The sequence below is a fragment of the Sycon ciliatum genome, chromosome 3 (genome assembly GCF_964019385.1).
Source record: "Sycon ciliatum chromosome 3, ocSycCili1.1, whole genome shotgun sequence".
Classification (NCBI taxonomy): Eukaryota; Metazoa; Porifera; class Calcarea; order Leucosolenida; family Sycettidae; genus Sycon; species Sycon ciliatum.
The window spans coordinates 45,399,254-45,422,142 of NC_088645.1; the positions used below are offsets into that span (position 1 = coordinate 45,399,254).

Sequence of the window (22,889 nt, forward strand, 5' to 3'; positions counted from 1 at the left end):
AGCTTAAGGGGTCGTCGCAAAAGTTTTTTGTCGTCCCTGAAACAAACATGAGTCATTTGGGGGGGGAGGGGGGGAGGGGGTGCGAGCCAAAATCGCAAGTCGACCGACACTGTACATATGACATGTACATGCATGCGATTTTCGTCGTCCAGCATAGCAAGCTGTGTTCGTTTCAGAGGGAGGGGAGGGGGTCCGAGTACGAAATGAACGATGTTCGTTTCAGGGACGACAGAAAACTTTTGCGACAACCCCTAAGCATGCAGCATGCCTGACACCGTGATCTGTTCTTGTGTATGCGAGTTGTTATATTACTACTACACAGCTCCACAGTGTGTAGTATAGGCCAATGATTACTCCTGCATTGCGGCGCATGCTGGGATTGATTGCAGGAACTGTTGTTGTTTTACCTAACCAAGAACCTACCTGTACCTGCACTTGCACTGATGAGTCTGTGATCGTTTGTCAGTTCATGTAGGAATGAGTCTGTGATCGTTTGTCAGTTCATGTAGGAATGAGTCTGTGATCGTTTGTCAGTTCATGTAGGAATGAGTCTGTGATCGTTTGTCAGTTCATGTAGGAATGAGTCTGTGATCGTTTGTCAGTTCATGTAGGAATGAGTCTGTGATCGTTTGTCAGTTCATGTAGGAATGAGTCTGTGATCGTTTGTCAGTTCATGTAAGGATGAGTCTGTGATCGTTTGTCAGGTCATGTAAGGATGAGTCTGTGATCGTTTGTCAGTTCATGTAAGAATGAGTCTGTGATCGTTTGTCAGTTCATGTAAGGATGAGTCTGTGGTCGTTTGTCAGTTCATGTAGGAATGAGTCTGTGATCGTTTGTCAGTTCATGTAGGAATGAGTCTGTGATCGTTTGTCAGTTCATGTAAGGATGAGTCTGTGATCGTTTGTCAGGTCATGTAAGGATGAGTCTGTGATCGTTTGTCAGGTCATGTAAGGATGAGTCTGTGATCGTTTGTCAGTTCATGTAAGAATGAGTCTGTGATCGTTTGTCAGTTCATGTAAGGATGAGTCTGTGATCGTTTGTCAGTTCATGTAGGAATGAGTCTGTGATCGTTTGTCAGTTCATGTAGGATCATTTGTCTGTTCATGTAAGAATGCAACCTGAGTATGTACATGTCTGTTAGTTCTCATGCGGAAAACTTCAACACATTACACGTTACCTTTTTTAAAGATCTTTTTAAAGAGAGAAAGGACACAAATCATCTGTCATTTTAGGTCTTGGCAAAAGCTCACGAATAGTGTCTCGCTAGGTCTCCTGTTATTCATGCTTTACTTGACATCTACCTGTGGCGGCACATTCTCATTGTGCTTGTAATGCTGTTCGTCTTTCTCTGCATGTGTTCTTCACTCACACGCTGCATAGTCATCACCACGCAGACACAGGGATGTGCTGACGGAGTTCACACTTGCGGTGAAAACGCTTCCTGTGTGGCGACACCGAATGGCGGCTCTTACGCGTGTGCGTGTAATACTGGGTTTACGGGAGATGGACAATTGTGTCGACGTAAGTAGCGTGAAAAGCAAAATCTGTTGGTAAAAAAGGAGAAGGACAAAATGTTACGAATTATGACTGACTGTCCACCAACGTAACCAGATCAGATACTGTCAGTGAGTGCGACAAAATGGCACGAAACTGACAAGGAGTACTGAGACATTGGACTACCTGACACCTAGCTCCGACACTTCTCCAATGCGCAAACCAACAACCTTTTACCATACTTCAATTGGCTCACCGTCCGAGTTCACATTTGAACTCTTTTTTTACAATTTACACAACTCACCGGCAGGCATAATTATGGGCTAGCATGGGGTGAGATGATGCTGGTGGGGCCTGCCGGCATGCTCCACCAACCAGAGGTCTTCTTCTGCACTAGAGAAGCTTATAGCATGCATGCTAATGCGTACGTCATCATCACCAGGCGGATACAGATCTTGCCTTTATCACTCTCGCCTAATATAGCACACGCACCAGGGGCGTTGGAAGGTGTTTAAGGGTGGTAATGTCAGCCTTCTGAGGTATAGTCTAGTGGGAAGGGGAGAGGGAGCTCTGCAGAAATTTTGAAATCTAGACTGCCCAAATCAGGGCATTCTATTGATTCAGGGGGTAACTGGGGAAAGTAGTGGTACGGTCAATACCATAGTGACCGTAGTGTGCCCGACGCCCCTGCCTGTGTGACACCCCTGTGTGACACCCCTGTGTGACACCCCTGTGTGACACCCCTGTGTGACACCCCTGTGTGACACCCCTGTGTGTCACCCCTGTGTGACACCCCTGTGTGACACCCCTGTGTGACACCCCTGTGTGACACCCCTGTGTGACGCCCCTGTGTGACACCCCTGTGTGTCACCCCTGTGTGACACCCCTGTGTGACACCCCTGTGTGACACCCCTGTGTGACACCCCTGTGTGACACCCCTGTGTGACACCCCTGTGTGACACCCCTGTGTGACACCCCTGTGTGACACCCCTGTGTGACACCCTCTTGGCGCTCTGTGCCCGACACCCCTGTGTGACACCCCCTCTTGGCGCTCTGTACACTTGCACACTCCTTCTTCTCACACCTTTGTCTTATTTCACACCACGTCAGTTTCTTATCCTTATCTCCAGTCACAGTGATTATCCATATTTTCCTGGTGATATGGATACCTGTCATGGGAGTCTCTCCAAACCAATTAAACAATGAAAAATAGAAGGAACTAAACTCGGACGACACCATGCCAGAGATTCCCATGAAACAAGAGAATTGAGGTCCTCCTTAGAAGTCAGGCGATCTGGCCAACGACGAGCGCAGGACAAGTATGACCTAGCAGCCGTGGCTTGAAGCTTACCAAGTATGGAGGGAAGACTGCCATTCAACGAATACATCCAAGTTGGCACGGCATACTCCAGGAGGGGTCGGACATAACACTTAGAACACTGATAGTGGAAGGTGGGAGGAACTGAGACATATCCCGAAAGGAGAAAGACACGAGAACAAAATTTATTCGTAAAAGCAACAATATGGTCAGAAAAATTCAAAGTGGATGATAATAGGACACCGAGATGACGGTGGTTTGGGACACAATTGATCTTAACACCATTCATGGAAATGGTCCCAGAAGTAGCTGGGATAGGGGAAAGACCATAATTATGGTAACATTTACTGGGGTTAAATTCAGCTGAGATGCTCTCAGACCAGGACAGACAGCCATCCAGATCAGATTGGAGGGCTGCAGTGTGTATCGCTCTGGACGTGCCAGGCACGGAGCAGCAGAAAAGATTGGAATCGTCAGCAAAATAGAGTCATTCTACCAGTACAGGGTACACTGACGAGGGAATCTATGCTCGTGTTGAATGAAAGCGGACCAAGATGTCAACCCTGGGGAACTCCGGCAGATAAGGGAGAAGGTATTGAAACTGTGTCGCCGACACAAACATGCAGGATATGACCAGATATACAGTCCTGGACCAAGTCACGGGCAGACGTGCTGCACCAGCCAGAAAGGACATGTAAAATGACTGCATGACTGGTCCGATCGAATGCCTTCGACAGGTCGAGAAACACCCCATCACACAGCGCTTTGGCATCAAATGCTTTGGCAACTCTGGTAGCGAGGCATAGGATCTGATCAACAGTTCAGCAGTGGCGCCGAAGCCAAACTGGCTCGGAGATAGTAAGCTATTGACCTCTACAAACGAGTAGAACTAACGGCTTATGATTGACTCAATGAGTTTACCGACTCCATCAAGGCGGGAAATGGGTCGGTAACTCAGTGGGTCAGAGGCATCTCCCCAACCCTTGTAGAGGGGAATGACTGCCGCTGATTTCCACTCAAGAGTCTGCGTACTGCTTAAAATGCAACGGTTGAAGAGTTCAGTCAGGGATTGGGCTAATACTTCAGTTAAGGGGAGGCGAATTAATGCATTGAAAATGGATGCAGTTGACAAAGGTTTGATCTGTAATAGGTCCTTCGTAGGTGGAAGACATGGAGTGGGCAATGCAGTGAATGATGATGACATAGACTGAGGTTCTGTACTGCAAGCCGAATTGAGTCGAGAAGGGCAGACTTCTCCATTGCCTACCACATGCGCTACCATACCATGTGCGCTTCAAGCTTTCTTCACTAGTATGCAGAAGCCACGGTGTCTGCTCGGATTCCATTTTTGGCTACATTGCAGGCAATTAATCATCGCTTAGAGAGACGATCGGTGGAGATTTGAAAATAAATAACCCTGACCATCACCATGATGATCTTGCACTGCAATTTGCGATGGTCGGTAGTACACTCCGTCGGGAAGCCACAAAGGCCAACAGTTAGAGATACGAACTGCACCGAACAACAGGGGCAAGCAAGTGGCTAGTTTTTGCTGCTCTCAGTTTTCTGCTTTCGTAATTTATTTATTTATTTTATTCCAAGCAATACATGGCTGGGGTAGCTAATGACCACTTTGCGTGGCGTCATCAGGCAACAGAGCCTGATGATTGCGAAAGCAGAAAACACAGAGTAGCGACTACCTAGCAAGTAATATTAGTTGATGACTTTTCTTGTTCTGTGTATTACGCTCTGCCTCCGAGGTGTTGAGCACTGTCAGCACATTGCGGTACATCCTCTCCGGTAGATACTAACTATCGGAATTGCAGTGCAAGACCGTATGGTGGCAGTGACCATGGTGACAGCGGAAGTGGCAGTGGCAGTGACCATGGTGACAGCGGCAGTGGCAGTGACCATGGTGACAGCGGCAGTGGCAGTGACCATGGTGACAGCGGCAGTGGCAGTGGCAGTGGCCATGGTGACAGTGGCAGTGGCAGTGACCATGGTGACAGCGGCAGTGGCAGTGGCCATGGTGACAGCAGCAGTGGCAGTGGCCATGGTGACAGTGGCAGTGGCAGTGGCCATGGTGACAGCGGCAGTGGCAGTGGCCATGGTGACAGCAGCAGTGGCAGTGGCAGTGACCATGGTGACAGCGGCAGTGGCAGTGGCCATGGTGACAGCGGCAGTGGCAGTGGCCATGGTGACAGCAGCAGTGGCAGTGGCCATGGTGACAGTGGCAGTGGCAGTGACCATGGTGACAGCGGCAGTGGCAGTGGCCATGGTGACAGCAGCAGTGGCCATGGTGACTTTTAAAAGAAGTGACTAGGGTAGCAGTAGTTTAAAAAATAATCACACCGGCCTGTATGATGTCACATCGGCCTGTATGATGTCACATCGGCCTGTATGATGTCACATCGGCCTGTATGATGTCACACCGGCCTGTATGATGTCACACCGGCCTGTATGATGTCACATCGGCCTGTATGATGTCACATCGGCCTGTATGATGTCACATCGGCCTGTATGATGTCACACCGGCCTGTATGATGTCACATCGGCCTGTATGATGTCACATCGGCCTGTATGATGTCACATCGGCCTGTATGATGTCACATCGGCCTGTATGATGTCACACCGGCCTGTATGATGTCACATCGGCCTGTATGATGTCACATCGGCCTGTATGATGTCACACCGGCCTGTATGATGTCACATCGGCCTGTATGATGTCACATCGGCCTGTATGATGTCACATCGGCCTGTATGATGTCACACCGGCCTGTATGATGTCACACCGGCCTGTATGATGTCACATCGGCCTGTATGATGTCACATCGGCCTGTATGATGTCACATCGGCCTGTATGATGTCACACCGGCCTGTATGATGTCACATCGGCCTGTATGATGTCACATCGGCCTGTATGATGTCACATCGGCCTGTATGATGTCACATCGGCCTGTATGATGTCACATCGGCCTGTATGATGTCACACCGGCCTGTATGATGTCACATCGGCCTGTATGATGTCACATCGGCCTGTATGATGTCACACCGGCCTGTATGATGTCACATCGGCCTGTATGATGTCACACCGGCCTGTATGATGTCACATCGGCCTGTATGATGTCACATTGGCCTGTATGATGTCACATCGGCCTGTATGATGTCACATCGGCCTGTATGATGTCACATCGGCCTGTATGATGTCACACCGGCCTGTATGATGTCACATCGGCCTGTATGATGTCACATCGGCCTGTATGATGTCACACCGGCCTGTATGATGTCACATCGGCCTGTATGATGTCACACCGGCCTGTATGATGTCACATCGGCCTGTATGATGTCACATCGGCCTGTATGATGTCACATCGGCCTGTATGATGTCACATCGGCCTGTATGATGTCACACCGGCCTGTATGATGTCACATCGGCCTGTATGATGTCACATCGGCCTGTATGATGTCACACCGGCCTGTATGATGTCACATCGGCCTGTATGATGTCACACCGGCCTGTATGATGTCACATCGGCCTGTATGATGTCACATTGGCCTGTATGATGTCACATCGGCCTGTATGATGTCACATCGGCCTGTATGATGTCACATGGGCCTGTATGATGTCACACCGGCCTGTATGATGTCACATCGGCCTGTATGATGTCACATCGGCCTGTATGATGTCACACCGGCCTGTATGATGTCACATCGGCCTGTATGATGTCACACCGGCCTGTATGATGTCACATCGGCCTGTATGATGTCACATTGGCCTGTATGATGTCACATCGGCCTGTATGATGTCACATCGGCCTGTATGATGTCACATCGGCCTGTATGATGTCACATCGGCCTGTATGATGTCACATCGGCCTGTATGATGTCACATTGGCCTGTATGATGTCACATCGGCCTGTATGATGTCACATCGGCCTGTATGATGTCACATCGGCCTGTATGATGTCACACCGGCCTGTATGATGTCACATCGGCCTGTATGATGTCACATTGGCCTGTATGATGTCACATCGGCCTGTATGATGTCACATCGGCCTGTATGATGTCACACCGGCCTGTATGATGTCACATCGGCCTGTATGATGTCACACCGGCCTGTATGATGTCACATCGGCCTGTATGATGTCACATCGGCCTGTATGATGTCACACCGGCCTGTATGATGTCACACCGGCCTGTATGATGTCACATCGGCCTGTATGATGTCACACCGGCCTGTATGATGTCACACCGGCCTGTATGATGTCACACCGGCCTGTATGATGTCACATCGGCCTGTATGATGTCACACCGGCCTGTATGATGTCACATTGGCCTGTATGATGTCACATCGGCCTGTATGATGTCACACCGGCCTGTATGATGTCACATCGGCCTGTATGATGTCACACCGGCCTGTATGATGTCACATTGGCCTGTATGATGTCACACCGGCCTGTATGATGTCACATCGGCCTGTATGATGTCACATTGGCCTGTATGATGTCACATTGGCCTGTATGATGTCACACCGGCCTGTATGATGTCACATCGGCCTGTATGATGTCACATTGGCCTGTATGATGTCACATTGGCCTGTATGATGTCACACCGGCCTGTATGATGTCACATTGGCCTGTATGATGTCACATCGGCCTGTATGATGTCACATCGGCCTGTATGATGTCACATCGGCCTGTATGATGTCACATTGGCCTGTATGATGTCACATCGGCATGTATGATGTCACATCGGCCTGTATGATGTCACATCGGCCTGTATGATGTCATTGAAGATGAGAAGTTCACAGCATCAGGCTTGTACAATAAAGTGGTCTATATTTGTGTGTGGGGGGGGGGGGGAGGGTGCTGTCTGGTCCTGTCTGACGGTCACTGGCGCATGAAGCTCTGAGTAACAGCATCTTGTTTGCCTCCTCTTGTATACCTTTGGGACGAAATCACGGCTCTTTGCTTGTGTGTCTGTGTGATGTTGTTAGGGCCCGGCAGCTCAGGTGCAGCATCAGGCTCACTGATGATAACGGCAATTGCTAGTGCAGGGGGTCTCGTTCTACTAGTCATGCTGGCTGCCGTCATCCTTATCAAGCGTAAAAAATCACGCAGAAAACCCAACAGCTGTACAGGTAAGCATGGCAACTGCACTCAGCGTTGTTGATTGGTAAGCATGGCAACGGCACTCAGCGTTGCTGATTGGTAGGTATGGCAACTGCACTCAGCGTTGTTGCCTGAAATCTTCTATTCTCACCATGGCCTGTAACCAATAATAGAAGAAGAAATGCAGGTCCGGGGATCGGATAAAGATCATAAAGGGATAGCAAATTCTAGCTGTGTGCTAAAATTAGTGCTGAAACGATTATATCGATTACTGTAAAACTGGAAAGTCTAAAGACCAAAAAGTTTAACGCTTTTTGTAATTTTGGCATGATTACTTGCAGAAAGCTTAACGATGGCTACCTCACCACCCATCTGTATGCGCATCTTTACTCAGACATCTAGCGATAATGCGTTTTTCAAATAACGAAAAAATAATTAGTCGTTAAAACTAGGGGTCAAACGGGTGTACCTTTAACTAACGAACGGGTAATTTTCTTACCGGGCGGGTTAACGGGTACCCTTTAGCAGCCATGTTTAATTTTTGCGCATTTTTACATAAATAATGATTTTAATTTACATTTGTATCTGGTCTCCGGATGCATTTTGATATCACATTGTGATTCGCGGATTGATTTGTGTCTGATAGTTGCAGAGGCAGACCTACTAGGTGCGAAAATGCAACAACAATGCAGACATCAAGGGTGGAGTTGTAAATAATTGACTCCCGCCGGGAATGCGCGATCCCAGCGGTGTTGTTCCGTACTGACTGAATCATCGAAATCCAAACGGGTACCCTTTTACTAACGGTACCAGAGATTAACGGGCGGGTACCCAGGTACCCGGAACACCCCTTTGACCCCTAGTTAAAACGTTAGACTTTTCCGTTTTACAGTACTGGTAACTTACACGATAAGAAATAGATCATCAAACGGTTATTTCCATTGTATCGCCTAAACGAGTAGAATGGTACTTACGCTCGGTACGGGATTTCCCCCCTCTTGGGGTCGCACAAAACGCGCATGCATCGAAAATGTTGCGAGTACGACACGAATGTGTACATGACTGTACACTAAGTCTTGCAACATCTTAAACGGGAAGTTAAGGCAAAAATTAAAAATTTCACCAGTTGTAGTCTTCGGGGTGCTGAGTCGAATGGTCTTGGTCCGAGAAAGCTGAGACGCTCCCTTCTTACTTGAATCCCAATCGAACTCGCGCACTTCCACCGAAACTGGGTGACTGCGCCCTACTAGATGGGGATTTGTATGCAAAATGTCACTAAAAGCGCCATTTCGTTCTTATAAAAGCACGGATGACCGCGATTGGCCCATATGTTGTAGTCTTTTGGACGCTGAGCCGACTGGTTTTGGTCCGAAAAGGCTGCGATGCAGCGTTCGGCCCTTATTCCCAATCGAATGTGGTTGGACAAGCGGTCACGTGCTCCTGGGTGCCCAAATCACCTGGTCACCACACCAGCGGCGACAACTTTCACACCAAGGTTCAACTCGAGTGACAGGACTGCACCCAAAAAAGGTCAAACAGGCTAGTAAGTTGTACCCTGCAGGCACGGTGACCAGGTGACTGGTGTACGCAGGAGCACGTGACCGCTTGTTCAAGCATGTTCGATTGGGAATAAGGGCCGAACGCTGCATCGCAGCCTTTTCGGACCAAAACCAGTCGACTCAGCGTCCAAAAGACTACAGTGAGTGTGGTAGTAGATACTATGTAGGTGTCACCTTTAGTACCCTGGTGTTAGTTATGTCACAATATGTACCTCGCACCTATTTACCTTATATTCGGTCTCTCTAGTATGTAACAGCAGTTCAGTCTTCAGGACAACATTGGCGCAGTGAACAAGCAGGACTCAAGATGGCAAGTTCTCTCGGCAGAGCCCCAAGTTCCTTTCAAGTCTCTGAGGACACGAACCAAGCTGAGGAATTCGCCTTGTGGTTGGAAGACTTCGAAGCCTACCTTGACCTACAGAAGATCGACGCAGCCGCGCAGAAGAGGAAACTGCTGCTGAATATTGGCGGAATCGACAGCCTATTTGTCAGCCCTTCGGGCTATGGCACAACAATGCAGCTTCGACAGCACCGATGTGGACACAATCGTGAATGGAGTCATCAGAGACCAATTCATTGAAGGACTGCAGTCATCAGCTATAAGACGAGAACTCCTAGCGACCGCAGATCTGACGCTAACTGCGGCATCGGCAAAGGCAGTAGGAATGGAAGCATCTATACTGGACTCGCTACTGTACGAGCAGCCAGTAGCGCCGACTCCGCAGCCGCTATCATCATCATCGACACCAATGGTAAACAGAGTCATGTCAGGAGAGGAGTCCAGGAAAGTGGCAGGAGCCTCGGCACAACCTCCTCGACATAAAAGGTGGAAAGGAGCGTGCAAGTATTGTGGGAGAGAACATACCCCGGGAAGATCCTTTTGCCCGGCAGGCCGGACTAGATGCCGGCACTGTGGGATAGTGGGCCACTTTCCTCAGGTCTGCCTCCGGAAAGACAGACTCAGCAATAAAATAGAGGAAGATACATTGGTGGTCGAAGACGAATTCGAAGAGGCTTATACCATGGAGCCTGCGGCAACGCTACGCGCAGCTCATGATCCCCGCTATTGGGTCGATGTGCGGGTTGATGGTAAGATAGTACACGGTCTGTTAGACACGGGTGCCACACGGACAATAATGCCCTGCACGGTCGTCCAGCCAGAGGAATTACCGGACAGACGACTCCGTGGATACGGTGGCCAGGAAGTCCACACACTAGGTACGGCGACCGCAACGTTTGAAGCAAATGGCAGATCGATAGCTTGTCGGTGCTTTGTGGTCGCACCCGGGAAATGTCCCCTCTTCGGACAGGACGTCATTCAGCAGTTACAATTGGTCACTGTCACCGTTGATGAGCCAGACATCAACACAGTGACTATGCCGCCGGTAGACATTGCCGACATCAACACAGTGACTATGCGGCCGGTAGACATCGCCGTGGACCCAAACGCCGTGCCTGCGGCGTCTGCCTGCCGACGACATGCTTTCAGCATCCGCGAGGAGGTCAAGGCAGAACTAAGTCGAATGTTGGAGGCTGGAATTATCAAACCAGTGAAAGAGGCGACTCCATGGATCTCACCGATAGTTCCTAGCCGCAAATCTAACGGCAAGCTTCGCTTGTGTATAGATTACAGGAAGTTGAACCAAAACATCATTCGGGAGAAGAGAGCCATGCCTACCGCTGAGGAAATAACAGCCCAAATCCACGGTGCAACAATTTTCTCGGTCTTGGACGCAGAGTCTGGATTCCACCAAATCCCGCTGTCATCCAGCTCACAGCCGTACACAACTTTCACGACGGAGGAAGGTTTGTTCCGATTCAAGCGGTTACCCTTCGGCATCTCATGCGCCCCGGAAATCTTCCAAAGGGTCATGTCTGACCTGCTCGCTGGTATCCCAGGAGTCTTCGTGTACGTAGACAATGTACTGGTCACCGGAGACAGCATCAAGCAACACGATGAACGACTGCAGCGAGTCCTAGAGCGACTACAAGCGGCACAGCTGAAATTGAACAACGACAAATGTCAGTGGAAGCAAAGTGAGGTTAGATACCTTGGCAGCATACTGAACGCCCAGGGCGTCAATCCTGATCCAGACAAAGTGAAGGCAATCCTAGACATGCCTCTGCCAGAATCTCAGTCGGATGTACGGCGATTCCTTGGTATGCTAACATACCTCGGAAAATTCATCCCTGGATTAGCGGACGCAACGGCACCGGTCAGGACATTGGCAAAACGCGAGCCATTCGTCGCAGACAACTCGCTCTGGATGGAGTTCAACACACTCAAAGAGGAGGCCGCGTCTAGATTGTTACGTCTGTCGTTCTTCGACGTCACGCCAACCAGGGAGACGGCCATTAGTGTGGATGCATCTCCATGTGGCCTGGGAGCTATACTGTGGCAGAAGGACAATCATGGCCGCTTTCAACCCGTGTCATGCGCTAGCAGAGCTCTCAAGGATCCCGAGACACGGTATTCGCAGCTCGAGAGAGAGATGCTGGCTGTGGTTTTCGGCTTGGTAAAATTCCGCCAATTCGTACTGGGGCGACAAGTGATCGTATTCACTGACCACAAGCCTCTGGTGGCAATCGTAAAGAAGGAATTCGATCAGGTGCCAGCCCGAGTGCAGCGATGGCTGCTGGCAATCCTCCCATACGACTTTCAGTTGACCTATACGCCAGGAACGTCAATGATTTGTACTGACGCGCTATCGAGAGCCCCCTCCCAAGCAGTTGAAGCCAGTCCGGCAGAGGCCAGGTCAATGAAGGAGTATGTTGCCTTAATCCTGGGGGAAGCTCCAATCTCTTGCGAAGATGTCTGGCTAGCCACAGACACTGATGGTCAGCTAAGTCGAGTCAGGAACAGAGTGTTACAAGGCAAGTGGAATACATGCGACGGCAGCGACGAGGTATACTTTCGAATTAGGGACTCGTTGTCAGTGGTTGATGACATCGTCATGCATAACAATCGCATCGTCATACCCGGTACCTTGTATGACCAAGTCCTCCATATCGCACACGAAGGCCATCCAGGACTCGACACGTTTCTGGACACGTTGCGGCAAAGTGTATGGTGGCCGTCCATGAGCAAAGATGCCTCAGAATTCGCTAGGACATGCTCGACATGCTGGAAGAGGCAGCGGAATCCTCCACAACCCCTCCAACCGTCAGAAATCCTACCAGTCTGGTATCGGGTGGCGGTGGACCTCGTGAAGATCGAGGATCATCACTTCTTGTCGGTCATCGACTACGGATCCCGATATCCCGAGTTGCTCTTGCTATCCAGCACCACGTCGAGAGTCATAATACAAGCATTGTCGGAAGTATTCGCAAGACATGGTCTACCGGTGGAGCTAGTTAGCGACAATGGGCCACAGCTGGTGTCGGACGAAACAGAAACTTTTCTCCGGAAAGCAGGAGTCAAGCATATCAAGTCGAGCCCGCGGTATCCATGCTCCAACGGAATGGTGGAGAGATTCCATGGCGTCGTGCGCAGGCGCTTGAGTGGGATGCCTTCATCACACCTCTGAGACAGCGACTCCAGCAAGCGCTATTCGGCATTCGTACATCCGTGAATCGGATGATTGGGACATCACCAGGAGAAGCATTCTTTGGACGGGCCCTTCGAGGACGATTGCCGAATCTAGCTAACGGTCAAATCATCAACCGGGAGAAGCAAATTGACCAAAAAATGCGAATGGCCCATCAACACGATCAGAAGAGAGGCGTGCGGGAGCTCCCTGCTCTCGAGCCAGGCAGTAAAGTGGTACTGCAAGACGGATATAGTCAACCGGCCAAGGAATGGTGTGTCGTACGACAGGAAGGCCGTCAAGTGGTGGTGGAAGACGGTGTGCGCACGGCCATAAGAAACCGCCGGCAAGTCAGGGAGACTATCCCACCATCAGCAACTGAGGCGACCACCGAGCGGAGCCGTAGCCCTGGGTCTGACAAAGATGCTGCAGGCACAACGGAAGAAGAAGCCCGAGCCGACAACAACCAGCCACAGCTGCCTCGACGTTCTAGCAGAGTGAGCATGCCTGTGGAGCGGCTGGGATACGATTGAAACAATTTTACTATAATAGCATGGCATCCTTAGTAGCCGGAGTAGTGACAATAGCAGCATTCATTCTATCAAAGTTATGAGCAAGAATAGACAGCAGTAATATCCTCTCGTTGCTAGAGTGTTTGGGTTGATCATTCTTTTCAACTTCTTGTTGCTAAAGTGTTGGGTTAATCATTCGATTCAGCAAGATATATGATCATTCGAAATTGATTTACTCGGTTGTTTTATTAATATATTGCGTTGCCCATTTCATTCGGTTGCTAGCTTTTTACTAAAGCATTGGAGTAATGTGGTAGTAGATACTATGTAGGTGTCACCTTTAGTACCCTGGTGTTAGTTATGTCACAATATGTACCTCGCACCTATTTACCTTATATTCGGTCTCTCTAGTATGTAACAGCAGTTCAGTCTTCAGGACAACATGTACAACATATTGGCCAATCGCGGTCATCCGTGCTTTTATAAGAACGAAATGGCACTTTTAGTGACATTTTGCATACAAATCCCCATCTAGCAGGACCAGTCACCCAGTTTCGGTGGAAGTGCGCGAGTTCGATTGGGATTCAAGTAGGAAGGAAGCGTCTCAGCTTTCTCGGCCCAAGACCATTCGACTAGCACCCCGAAGACTACAACTGGTGAAATTTTGATTTTTGCCTTAACTTCCCCTTTAAGTACAAGCGCGATCTGAGAAACATCGACGCGATCACCGTTACGTCGCCGTCTTTTCAGCTGACTACTTTTCTTACATACAGCATGCAGGACGGGCAGGCTCAGTATGTGGCTACACAAGCTGCAGGGGCTGGAGTTCCCTCCACGTGCGGGTAGTCTTGAGCTAAAGACAGTAAAATGGTCTTCAGTTTCATGTTTTCCGTTCTGTCGACGGTTCCCGAACCAGTTTGCTCGACGACGAGCTAGGCCTGGCGTCTGAGCCTATTTTGAGCATAGACAGGAAATGCAACTAGTTACTTGTTGGTGCGCCTCAAAGCAGCTCATCCGTCGAAATCCGCCGATCTGCACCCCTGGCCGGCTTCTCTGACTTCATCGTCGGAGTCAGCGAAGTCACAGGCGAAGGGCACCATCAGCTCTTGGGTTGCAACCAGTGAGTTGCCTCTGTCTTGTCTGTATTCGTCTGGTCAGTCCGCACAGCTGACGGACTTGTTGCGGGATCATCGGATCTATGCGCCCGCTTTTCGTCGTTGGGGATGTTGGACTCGTAATTTTTTGGAAATTCACGGAATGTACATGTAGTTAGTATCATAATCGTTTAGCCGATAAGCCGATCGTTATGGTATCAGCTAAGGCACTAAGGAAAAAAAGGTAATCGCTTCTGCACTAGCTAAAATAGTAACGATGCTAATGAAGAGTGTTGTTGTTGTCGTCGACGTCTCTCTTTCGTCTTGCCACTGCCTGATTTAACATGTGCCTTTCCTTCCCTGCTCTCCTGTGTTGTTGTTATTGTTGTCATGCAGCCAGTAACATACGTCTGACTGACACAAACGCAGACACCGTATCCGACGAGGCCGAGGGTAAGGCCGCCAGTAGGAAGTCACGGCCCAGCATCATCAGCCTGACGAAGGGTAGCACGTACGAGCTGCTCAACACCAACGAGGGTTGTGCTGGAGGTGGTGGTGGTGGTGGTGGCGGTGGTGGTGGTGGTGGTAGTAGTAGCCACGGTGAGAACCCGCACCACCCAGACAGTGCACGGTACAATGCCTTAGATGACGTGACCGAGCAGCACAAGGCGACGCAATTGCTGCGCCTCGCGCACCGCGATCACAACAAGCTGACCAACCAGGCGAGCATGTCGTCAATGCTGCATGCACAATCATCCACGGGCACATACCTACAGGCACAAGATGAAGGATACGAAGTAAACATGCCGCAGGCACTGTCGCTTGCGAAAAGCTACGAGGAGGCCATGCTCACATTGGGGACGTCCCCGGACGACAGTACATGTGCTAGTTATGCACCGATCAACACCGTCGACTCGGACCACTCGACGCACACCACCTACCAGGACTTGGCGCGCTTAAGAGGACCAGCAGAGGACATGCTCCATGGCAGCAAAGGTGTAGACGTGTACGACCACCTCAACACCTCGCCAGCCGCACAGCCCAACAGCACGGCGCCAAGCACCCTCGGCGGGGCAGCGGATGAGGACCTGTACGACCAAGCCACCGCACAAACAGCATTCAACGGCGCAGATTACGCACAGCTGCCTGCGCTGGTGCCAGCTGCTGGCCCTGCTTCACAGAGCCACATTGCCCCCAAGCTAATGGCTACCAACGGCAGTGGGCCACATTTGACTGCACATCCTGCGGCAGGTGCAGCTGAACAGCACAAGTCAAGCCATGTGAATCCACAGTCTGCACAAACCAGTGACAGAAAGCTGGATAGTCCCAGCTTGAATGGCAAAACTGGCACAGGTACAAATGACCACAAACTGCAAGCTGAGTTAGATTCACCAAGGGCGGCGAGACTAGCGTCGGATGCTTCTCACGATCAATACCAGTCCGTGAAGAAGCTTAGCAGCAGAAAGAGTAATCCTGTCTCCGTCGTGAAGCAGGCGAGAACGCCCGAAGCGCTGGCTGGCGCCCAGTCCTCGCAGGCTCCAAGTCTCTTGCAGTGCATCACAGGTAACCATGGCGACGGGAGCAGTAGCAGCGGTGGCGGCGGAGCCAGTCGTCCGATGTTCGACAGCGACGTGCAGGATACGTACGCCTTGCCGCGCACTCCGTCAGGCCGGAGTAGTCCAAAACCTGGCGAGACTATGTACGCTATGTTGCAGACGCCGCCCGCCAAACAAAGCTGTCTGATGAGCGATGAGACCATTGACGGCGTGTATGCGGCACCTCTAGACAACAGGAATCGGAACAACGGTTTGATATCAAGTAGTAATAGTACGACCCGTATTGCTGACGACGTCTTGCAGGATTTGTACTCAACGCCTAATCAGACAGCTGCTAATCCTGAAGCATCTCTACCACTGTCGGGCCAAAGCAGTTCCCAGTTTGACCAGGCAGCAAATGAGGTATATGCATCTCCTCTGGATCAGCGGAATCAGAAGGAAGAGCTGAAGCCGAGTACGAGCATGGCGCTAGACAACATGAAACAGATTAGCGATGAAATCTCAGAGGATCTGTACTCAACGCTTCACACATCGTCCACTCCCGAACCTCAAGTGGCTTCAGGGACGTCGGGTCGAAACAATCCAGATCTTGACCATCCCTCTGAGAACATGTACTCGTCACTTGCTGCAGGAGGGAATCAGAAAGAAGGGCTGAAGCCGAGTAGTAGCTTAGCGCTAGACAACATGAAACAGATTAGCGATGAAATCTCAGAAGATCTATACTCAACGCTTCACACGTCGTCCACTCCCAATCCTCACGTGGCTTCAGCTACGTCGGGCAGGCACACGCCAGGACTTGACCATCCCTCAGCAGACATGTATTCATCACCTGTTGCAAGGAGGCAGACGGGTGCCGGGATTGTCCCACGTAGCACGGACAGCATCAAGAACAACAAGACTGTCGTGGAAACATCACAGGATCTCTACTCCACCCTTGGCGCCTCAGCTCCGAGGAAGGGGGAATCCCCCTTGCGGCCAGGGGACTCCCCCTCGTTGCCCACCCGCAACAATCCCAAGGCCGAGCAGGCGGGAGGGGATAATATGTACGCATCGCCTCTTGCCACCAGCCGGAAGCATCAGCAGAAGGAGCTGATGACGTCCAGCAGCATGATTAATGTCAATACAAAGAAGAAGAAGAAGCAGATGAGTAGCAGCAAGGCCTTGCAGGAGCTCTACTCTACACCGCAGGCTCTGCTCGGCAATGTACCAGACTATGTGGAACAGCAACGCGTTCCAATGGATGCTCAAGATGTCTACTCAACACCACAGGCGCTGGTAAGCAATAGCCAGTACGATGGAGAGCAGCAACATGCTCAAATGGATTCACAGGACGTCTACTCGGCACCTAATATGTCGGTACGTAAAACCAAGCAGCCGTCGGCACGAGCAGATACTGAGCGCTGCGCGAACAACAGCCAACAGTCTGGAAACCCGTATGCTGCACTGCCAAAGAGGAAATGAGCCAAAGTAACTCACCTCTTTCTCACCTCTTTGAGTGAACTGAGTGTTTCTGATCACCACGGTCTACGGAACCATCAAATCCAAACAACTGCTCTACATCTACCTATAGACCATGGTTTCCGATTCCCAGCAATCTGCACTAGCCCTCAAGAATCGTTGCCATTGTGCTGCCCCCCCCCCCCCCCCTGCTCTCTCCCCCCCCCCATGCCCCGCCCCCCAACCCCCACCCAATCACACCCTGTATCCCTGTCACTCTCTTTATCACTATGTATTTGAATGAAAACACCCCGGCACATACTGGCAACAATCATATCTCTAAGTTGTGCCTATCCTTCTCTCTAGCTGTCTGCCCGACTGTCTCGTCTTCGCTTCTTTCTATTCGTGTACGTAACGAGCCATGTTCAGCGTACATGTAGCTCCAGTTCCAAATCTGTCCGGACTTCGACATTATCCCTAGCTTTCTCTCTCCCTTTCTTGTTCTTTTTCCTCTCTCTCTCTCTCTCTCTGTCTCTCTATCTCTCTCTCTCTCTCTCTCTCTCTCTCTCTCTCTCTCTCTCTCTCCCTCTCTCTCTCTCGTCTACATAATCATCTGCTTGTTCGTCTTTCAACCTCTGCTTTACCTGATCGTTCCTCTCGCTGACCGTGAATCAGACTCTTCCTATTGCAGAGCTGAGCATTAAGCCACGCAGTTATGGCGCGCCATCGTTCTCCTCATTTTCAGTTTGCATAGACGTACATGTACATGTCGACACACACACACACACACATGCGCATGTACGCACGCGTACGTGCACGCACACACACATTGTATTATTTGCGCCAGTTCTGCCGGGGCTGATGTACTAGTATGCATATTATTATTGTCGGGTGGCTCATTCAGTTCAAGTGCCAATGCCAGCATTTACATATAGCTGCGGAGCACAGCACTATGGACATCAAGTTGTATTCTTTTTGTAATGTGTATTGAAAGTGCTGAAGTGTTTGTGCGCATGTTTGAATTATTATTGTAGTATTTCTGTATTTGTACGTGTTTTATGATTGTGGTATTTGGACGTGTTTTGTGTATCGTGTATCGTGCGTTGTAGGGCATGGTACTGATGGGCGGAATGCCAAAATACATTTCTGACATACTGGTATTGATAAATTATTGGAATTCAACGATGGTGTAATGTTGTGTGCCGGCAATGACTGAGAGTCTGAATGCTGGGCTAATACCAAGTTTTAACCCCGAGCAGCGTGCAACTTTACCATGAGCTGCTTTCACATGCATGTATGTTGTCACGTGACTAAATTTGTGCAGAAAGTGATCATCAATTATTCATCATTGGCATGTGCATAGCAGAACCAACATGGCCGGCCGCATGTGACTCACAGATGGCGGGCTGGTACAGTAGCAGGCGTTGAAATGTTTTAGTGGAAGTGGGACCAGGGGGTAGTACAATACCATATTCTTACATGACACGTGATCGTTGCCAGTGCTATGGCCAATAGGCGGTCTTCCCGTCGCAGGCATGCATGATCAGGACCGTTTGACATCATTTCGGGAATAACCCGACCGTTGACCTTCCCTAATACATGTTGCTTCGTGCTGTAAGAAATCAAAATCAAGCACGCTCAGGAGGTCATCAGTGATGGCTGAATCTTGCCCTTGCCTGCAGCCCTTTGGCCTACGGCCATTGGGCTGAAGGCTCGGGCACGATTCAGCCATCACGAAATCCTGAGCGTCACGGCTTGATTGCCGCATACCTTATTATACCTGTACGATTGTGCTGCTCACCACCCTGGCCTGGCTGGTTGGAACCAAACATGGCTCAGCCCTGGCCGGATGGAACCAAACACCGCTCAGCCGTACTACTACTACTACTCCCTGCTAGGGACCGGCGGATTCTGCTCGAAAAGCAGTGAAATTGGCAGAACCATACAAACCTTATGGCGGGCAATTCCTCGAATCCTGCTCCATTTCTTTATCCACATACCAAACATGGATCAGTGAAACTCACCAGAAAAAGTACCGAATTCTGCCAATTTTTCTGCGGCCAGAATCCGCCGGACCGTACTCCCTGCTTGCACCGTCTAAAACTTTGGCCTCAGGTGATCATGGTGATGGTGGCACCCCCCCCCCCCCCCCCCCCCCTCCTATCACGCCCGGATTCACGGTGCCCTGGCTTGACCAGTTGTACACGGTACCGGATCCGCGCGGAGGTGTCTGGGTGTGTGACTTATCATGACTTTTTGTTGTGACTGACTGATGATTGTGAAGTCACATGGTCAGGGCAAAATAGCATTGAAAGACAATACACCAGGCCAGGGGATCCTAAGACTCAGAGACCGTATTTTAGGACTCTCTGCAACACACACATGATGTGAATGAGTCTGGAATCTGGTCCTGGATGCTAGCAAAATCCGGCTGGCATAGCCTATGTGGCTGTGTCACATGTGCCTATGTTTCATTTCATGACGTCAAAATGACGCAACCCATGAGCTCATGAGACGATGCAGCCGAATTTTTTGAAAAAGAAATAAAAGTTTTGAATGTCAGGAAGAACATAAAATTTTATTCATAATCGAATCACTCTGAGATCTGGTGATTGCCATTCTACGAAAACCCTAACAGCAAAGAGAAGACTATTCCTTGCATTTGGATCAGTTCTGTTTGCAAGCTGTTCTTGTTGAGTAGTACATGTGACCGGTGACCATACGGCTCCCGGCCCTGGACGTGAGCTGCAATGGCCGATCGCATAACGCAGCTACAGGACTCGGTCAATGTTCTGGCGGAACACTTCTGCAACAGTGTGGGCGTGCTGAGCACCCAGGCAGAGGTCGGGCCCGAGGCGGAAGCCAAGCGCAAAGAGGTTGCAGAGATGTTCTCCAAGCTAATCTCGCAGACGGCGCGTGACGTGGATTTCCTGATCCAGGCATTGCCCAGTGCTCAGAGCACGGTGGAGATCCAGAGTGAGACGCTGGAAAGTTTGGAAACGCAGAACACAGCTGCAGCGCAGCAGCTGCGAGACCTGGTGCAGGCTGGTGAAGTGCTCGGCGATGAGGTGAAAACTGCGTTGACCGATCTAGTTGATCATCAATTTGAATTGTCCAAGTTGACAAAAGACAAACAGCCAGACTCCTAACGATATCAGCACTGGATCTGGGTATTCATCTAGTTTAGGGTCCCAAATTATTTCGCACTTTCCCAGTGTTCTGTGTACTTTCTATGTACTGACAAAAGACAAACAGCCAGACTCCTAACGATATCAGATCTGTGCTGTACTGTCTCTCTCTCCTGGTACTGGCTACGAGTAGATCTATGCTATCTGTACCGTGCTGCCCAGTACTAGTAGATCTATGCTATCTGTACCGTGCTGCCCAGTACTTGTAGATCTATGCTATCTGTACCGTGCTGCCCAGTAGATCTATGCTATCTGTACCGTGCTGCCCAGTACTAGTAGATCTATGCTATCTGTACCGTGCTGCCCAGTACTAGTAGATCTATGCTATCTGTACCGTGCTGCCCAGTAGATCTATGCTATCTGTACCGTGCTGCCCAGTAGATCTATGCTGTATTGGATAGTGTATCTGTACAGTGCTGCCTGGTAGACCTATGCTGCATTGGATAGTAAAGTAATAGATGCGCACAGTACGTCCACCACAAGTTACGATGTAGCTACACATGTCGCCACGTGCTGTGGTGCACACTTGCACGCGATGCAGTGCAGATGTGCAGTACCAAAACCAGCACAAAACAGACACAGACGTCGAGCATTCAGTGTACCCGTGTACCGTGCTGCATGGTTCACTACGCATTCGTGTGTGTGCTGGTCGTGACTGCCTGGAGTGGACTGTTGTCGTGTTGATGAATCACTGCTATGGGAGTATGAGATCATGACGTCATGAGTGAGTTCACTATCATCAGTTCACCTTGCTGACATCATCTCATCGTCCATGTTGCCGGCCCATCCTCGGCTATTCCGTATCTGTGCACGTCCGTATACGTGCCGTATGGTCTGTTGCTAATGGCCTGCCTTGCTAATGGCCTGCCTTGCTCATGGCCTGCCTTGCTGTGTACGCATACGATATGCACGGCTACCACGCCTGCTAAGCACTGCCTTGCTATGACGAGAGTGCAGTATACAGACAGCCTTGCTATGACAAGTGTACAATATACATACACCATGTTATAGTGTAAGTTATGTCAGTTTACCATGAGCTGCAGTGTAAGAGTTGAGATGTGTACAAATACATGACTGTGCTATGACTGTGCTGTTGTCCTTACTTACTGAAGACAATGTGTTGTGGCTTCTGATTTCGTTACACTAACGTTAGTAGCTGGAGGCGTGACCGTTGCCACTTGCTCGCGTCAAAATACGCACAGACGCGCTTGCTCTCTCTCTCTCTCTCTCTCTCTCTCTCTCTCTCTCTCTCTCTCCTTCTCTATCTCTCTCTCCCCCAATCTCCATCGGATAGTCTCTTGATGTTTCTCGTCAATCTCCTCCCTTCTATTATTCATCCTTGGTAGATGTTTGTTTGGTCGTGGTTGCAATCTTTCTTAATTTCGTGTCGTTGTCTAGATGTCGAATTGGCCTGCAGTACACCATAGCGTTCTCGAGATGAATGAGTGGAATGTTGCTTTTATGTGGCTTGTACGCCTGTATACCTAAGACGCTTGTGTTGATGCCAGCCTGCAACACTTTCTTAGTTTGTAACAAGCTGATCCAGGGAGCTGTCAGAGATTGCCAGAGCAGCAGTGTCACGTGCAAACGACAGTGACATGGAGGTGACACTGACAGTAACTGTTGTCTGATGATGAGCTGAGAGAGTGACGTCATGGGGCCAGGAGTTGGAAAATGAGTATAAAAAGAGAAGTAAGAAGAACAATTCAGATCAGAAGCTACAAATTGTATGAGGACTGAGTATCAAGAATACATCCAGGACCGAACAACGAATACATGACTGACGGTAGAACAAGAAGAAAACTAAGACCACCCTTAGAACAAGCAGTGTCAGACCCGAGTCTAACACTCATACGGTGCAGATGGTTGTAAAGACCAGGGTTGCACCAACCGTGGATGGTTGTAGTAAGGTCACTGTTTCCCAACACGGTGGTCTCCACCTTCTTTACATGCTATCAACCAACAGGAGAAGATGGGTAGTAGTTCATTCACATCATATTACATAGTGTGTATATCAGATAAAGTAAAACCTGCTGGAAGCGACCTCTGGTGTTAGCGACCACCTATCTTTAACGGCCGTTTTTCTATGCACG

At 49.9% G+C, this 22,889-nt stretch overlaps 2 protein-coding genes across 2 annotated transcripts in view; both read left to right on the plus strand.

Moving 5' to 3' along the window:
• Positions 1–17,735, plus strand: part of LOC135813147 (uncharacterized) — a 43,175-nt gene extending 25,440 nt beyond the window's left edge. Inside the window, exons 15-18 of the mRNA XM_065326363.1 lie at positions 1,381–1,521; positions 4,617–5,111; positions 7,809–7,952; positions 15,012–17,735. Coding sequence (XP_065182435.1) covers positions 1,381–1,521; positions 4,617–5,111; positions 7,809–7,952; positions 15,012–17,632 — 3,401 coding nt within the window. The 3' untranslated portion in view covers positions 17,633–17,735. The remainder of the gene's footprint in view (positions 1–1,380; positions 1,522–4,616; positions 5,112–7,808; positions 7,953–15,011) is intronic.
• Positions 17,736–20,206: 2,471 nt separating this feature from the next.
• On the plus strand, positions 20,207–21,538 carry LOC135812319 (mediator of RNA polymerase II transcription subunit 21-like). Its single transcript, XM_065325695.1, has one exon. It carries the CDS (start codon positions 20,359–20,361, stop codon positions 20,755–20,757), a length of 399 nt encoding a protein of 132 aa, XP_065181767.1. The 5' UTR covers positions 20,207–20,358; the 3' UTR covers positions 20,758–21,538.
• Positions 21,539–22,889: the final 1,351 nt, after the last annotated feature.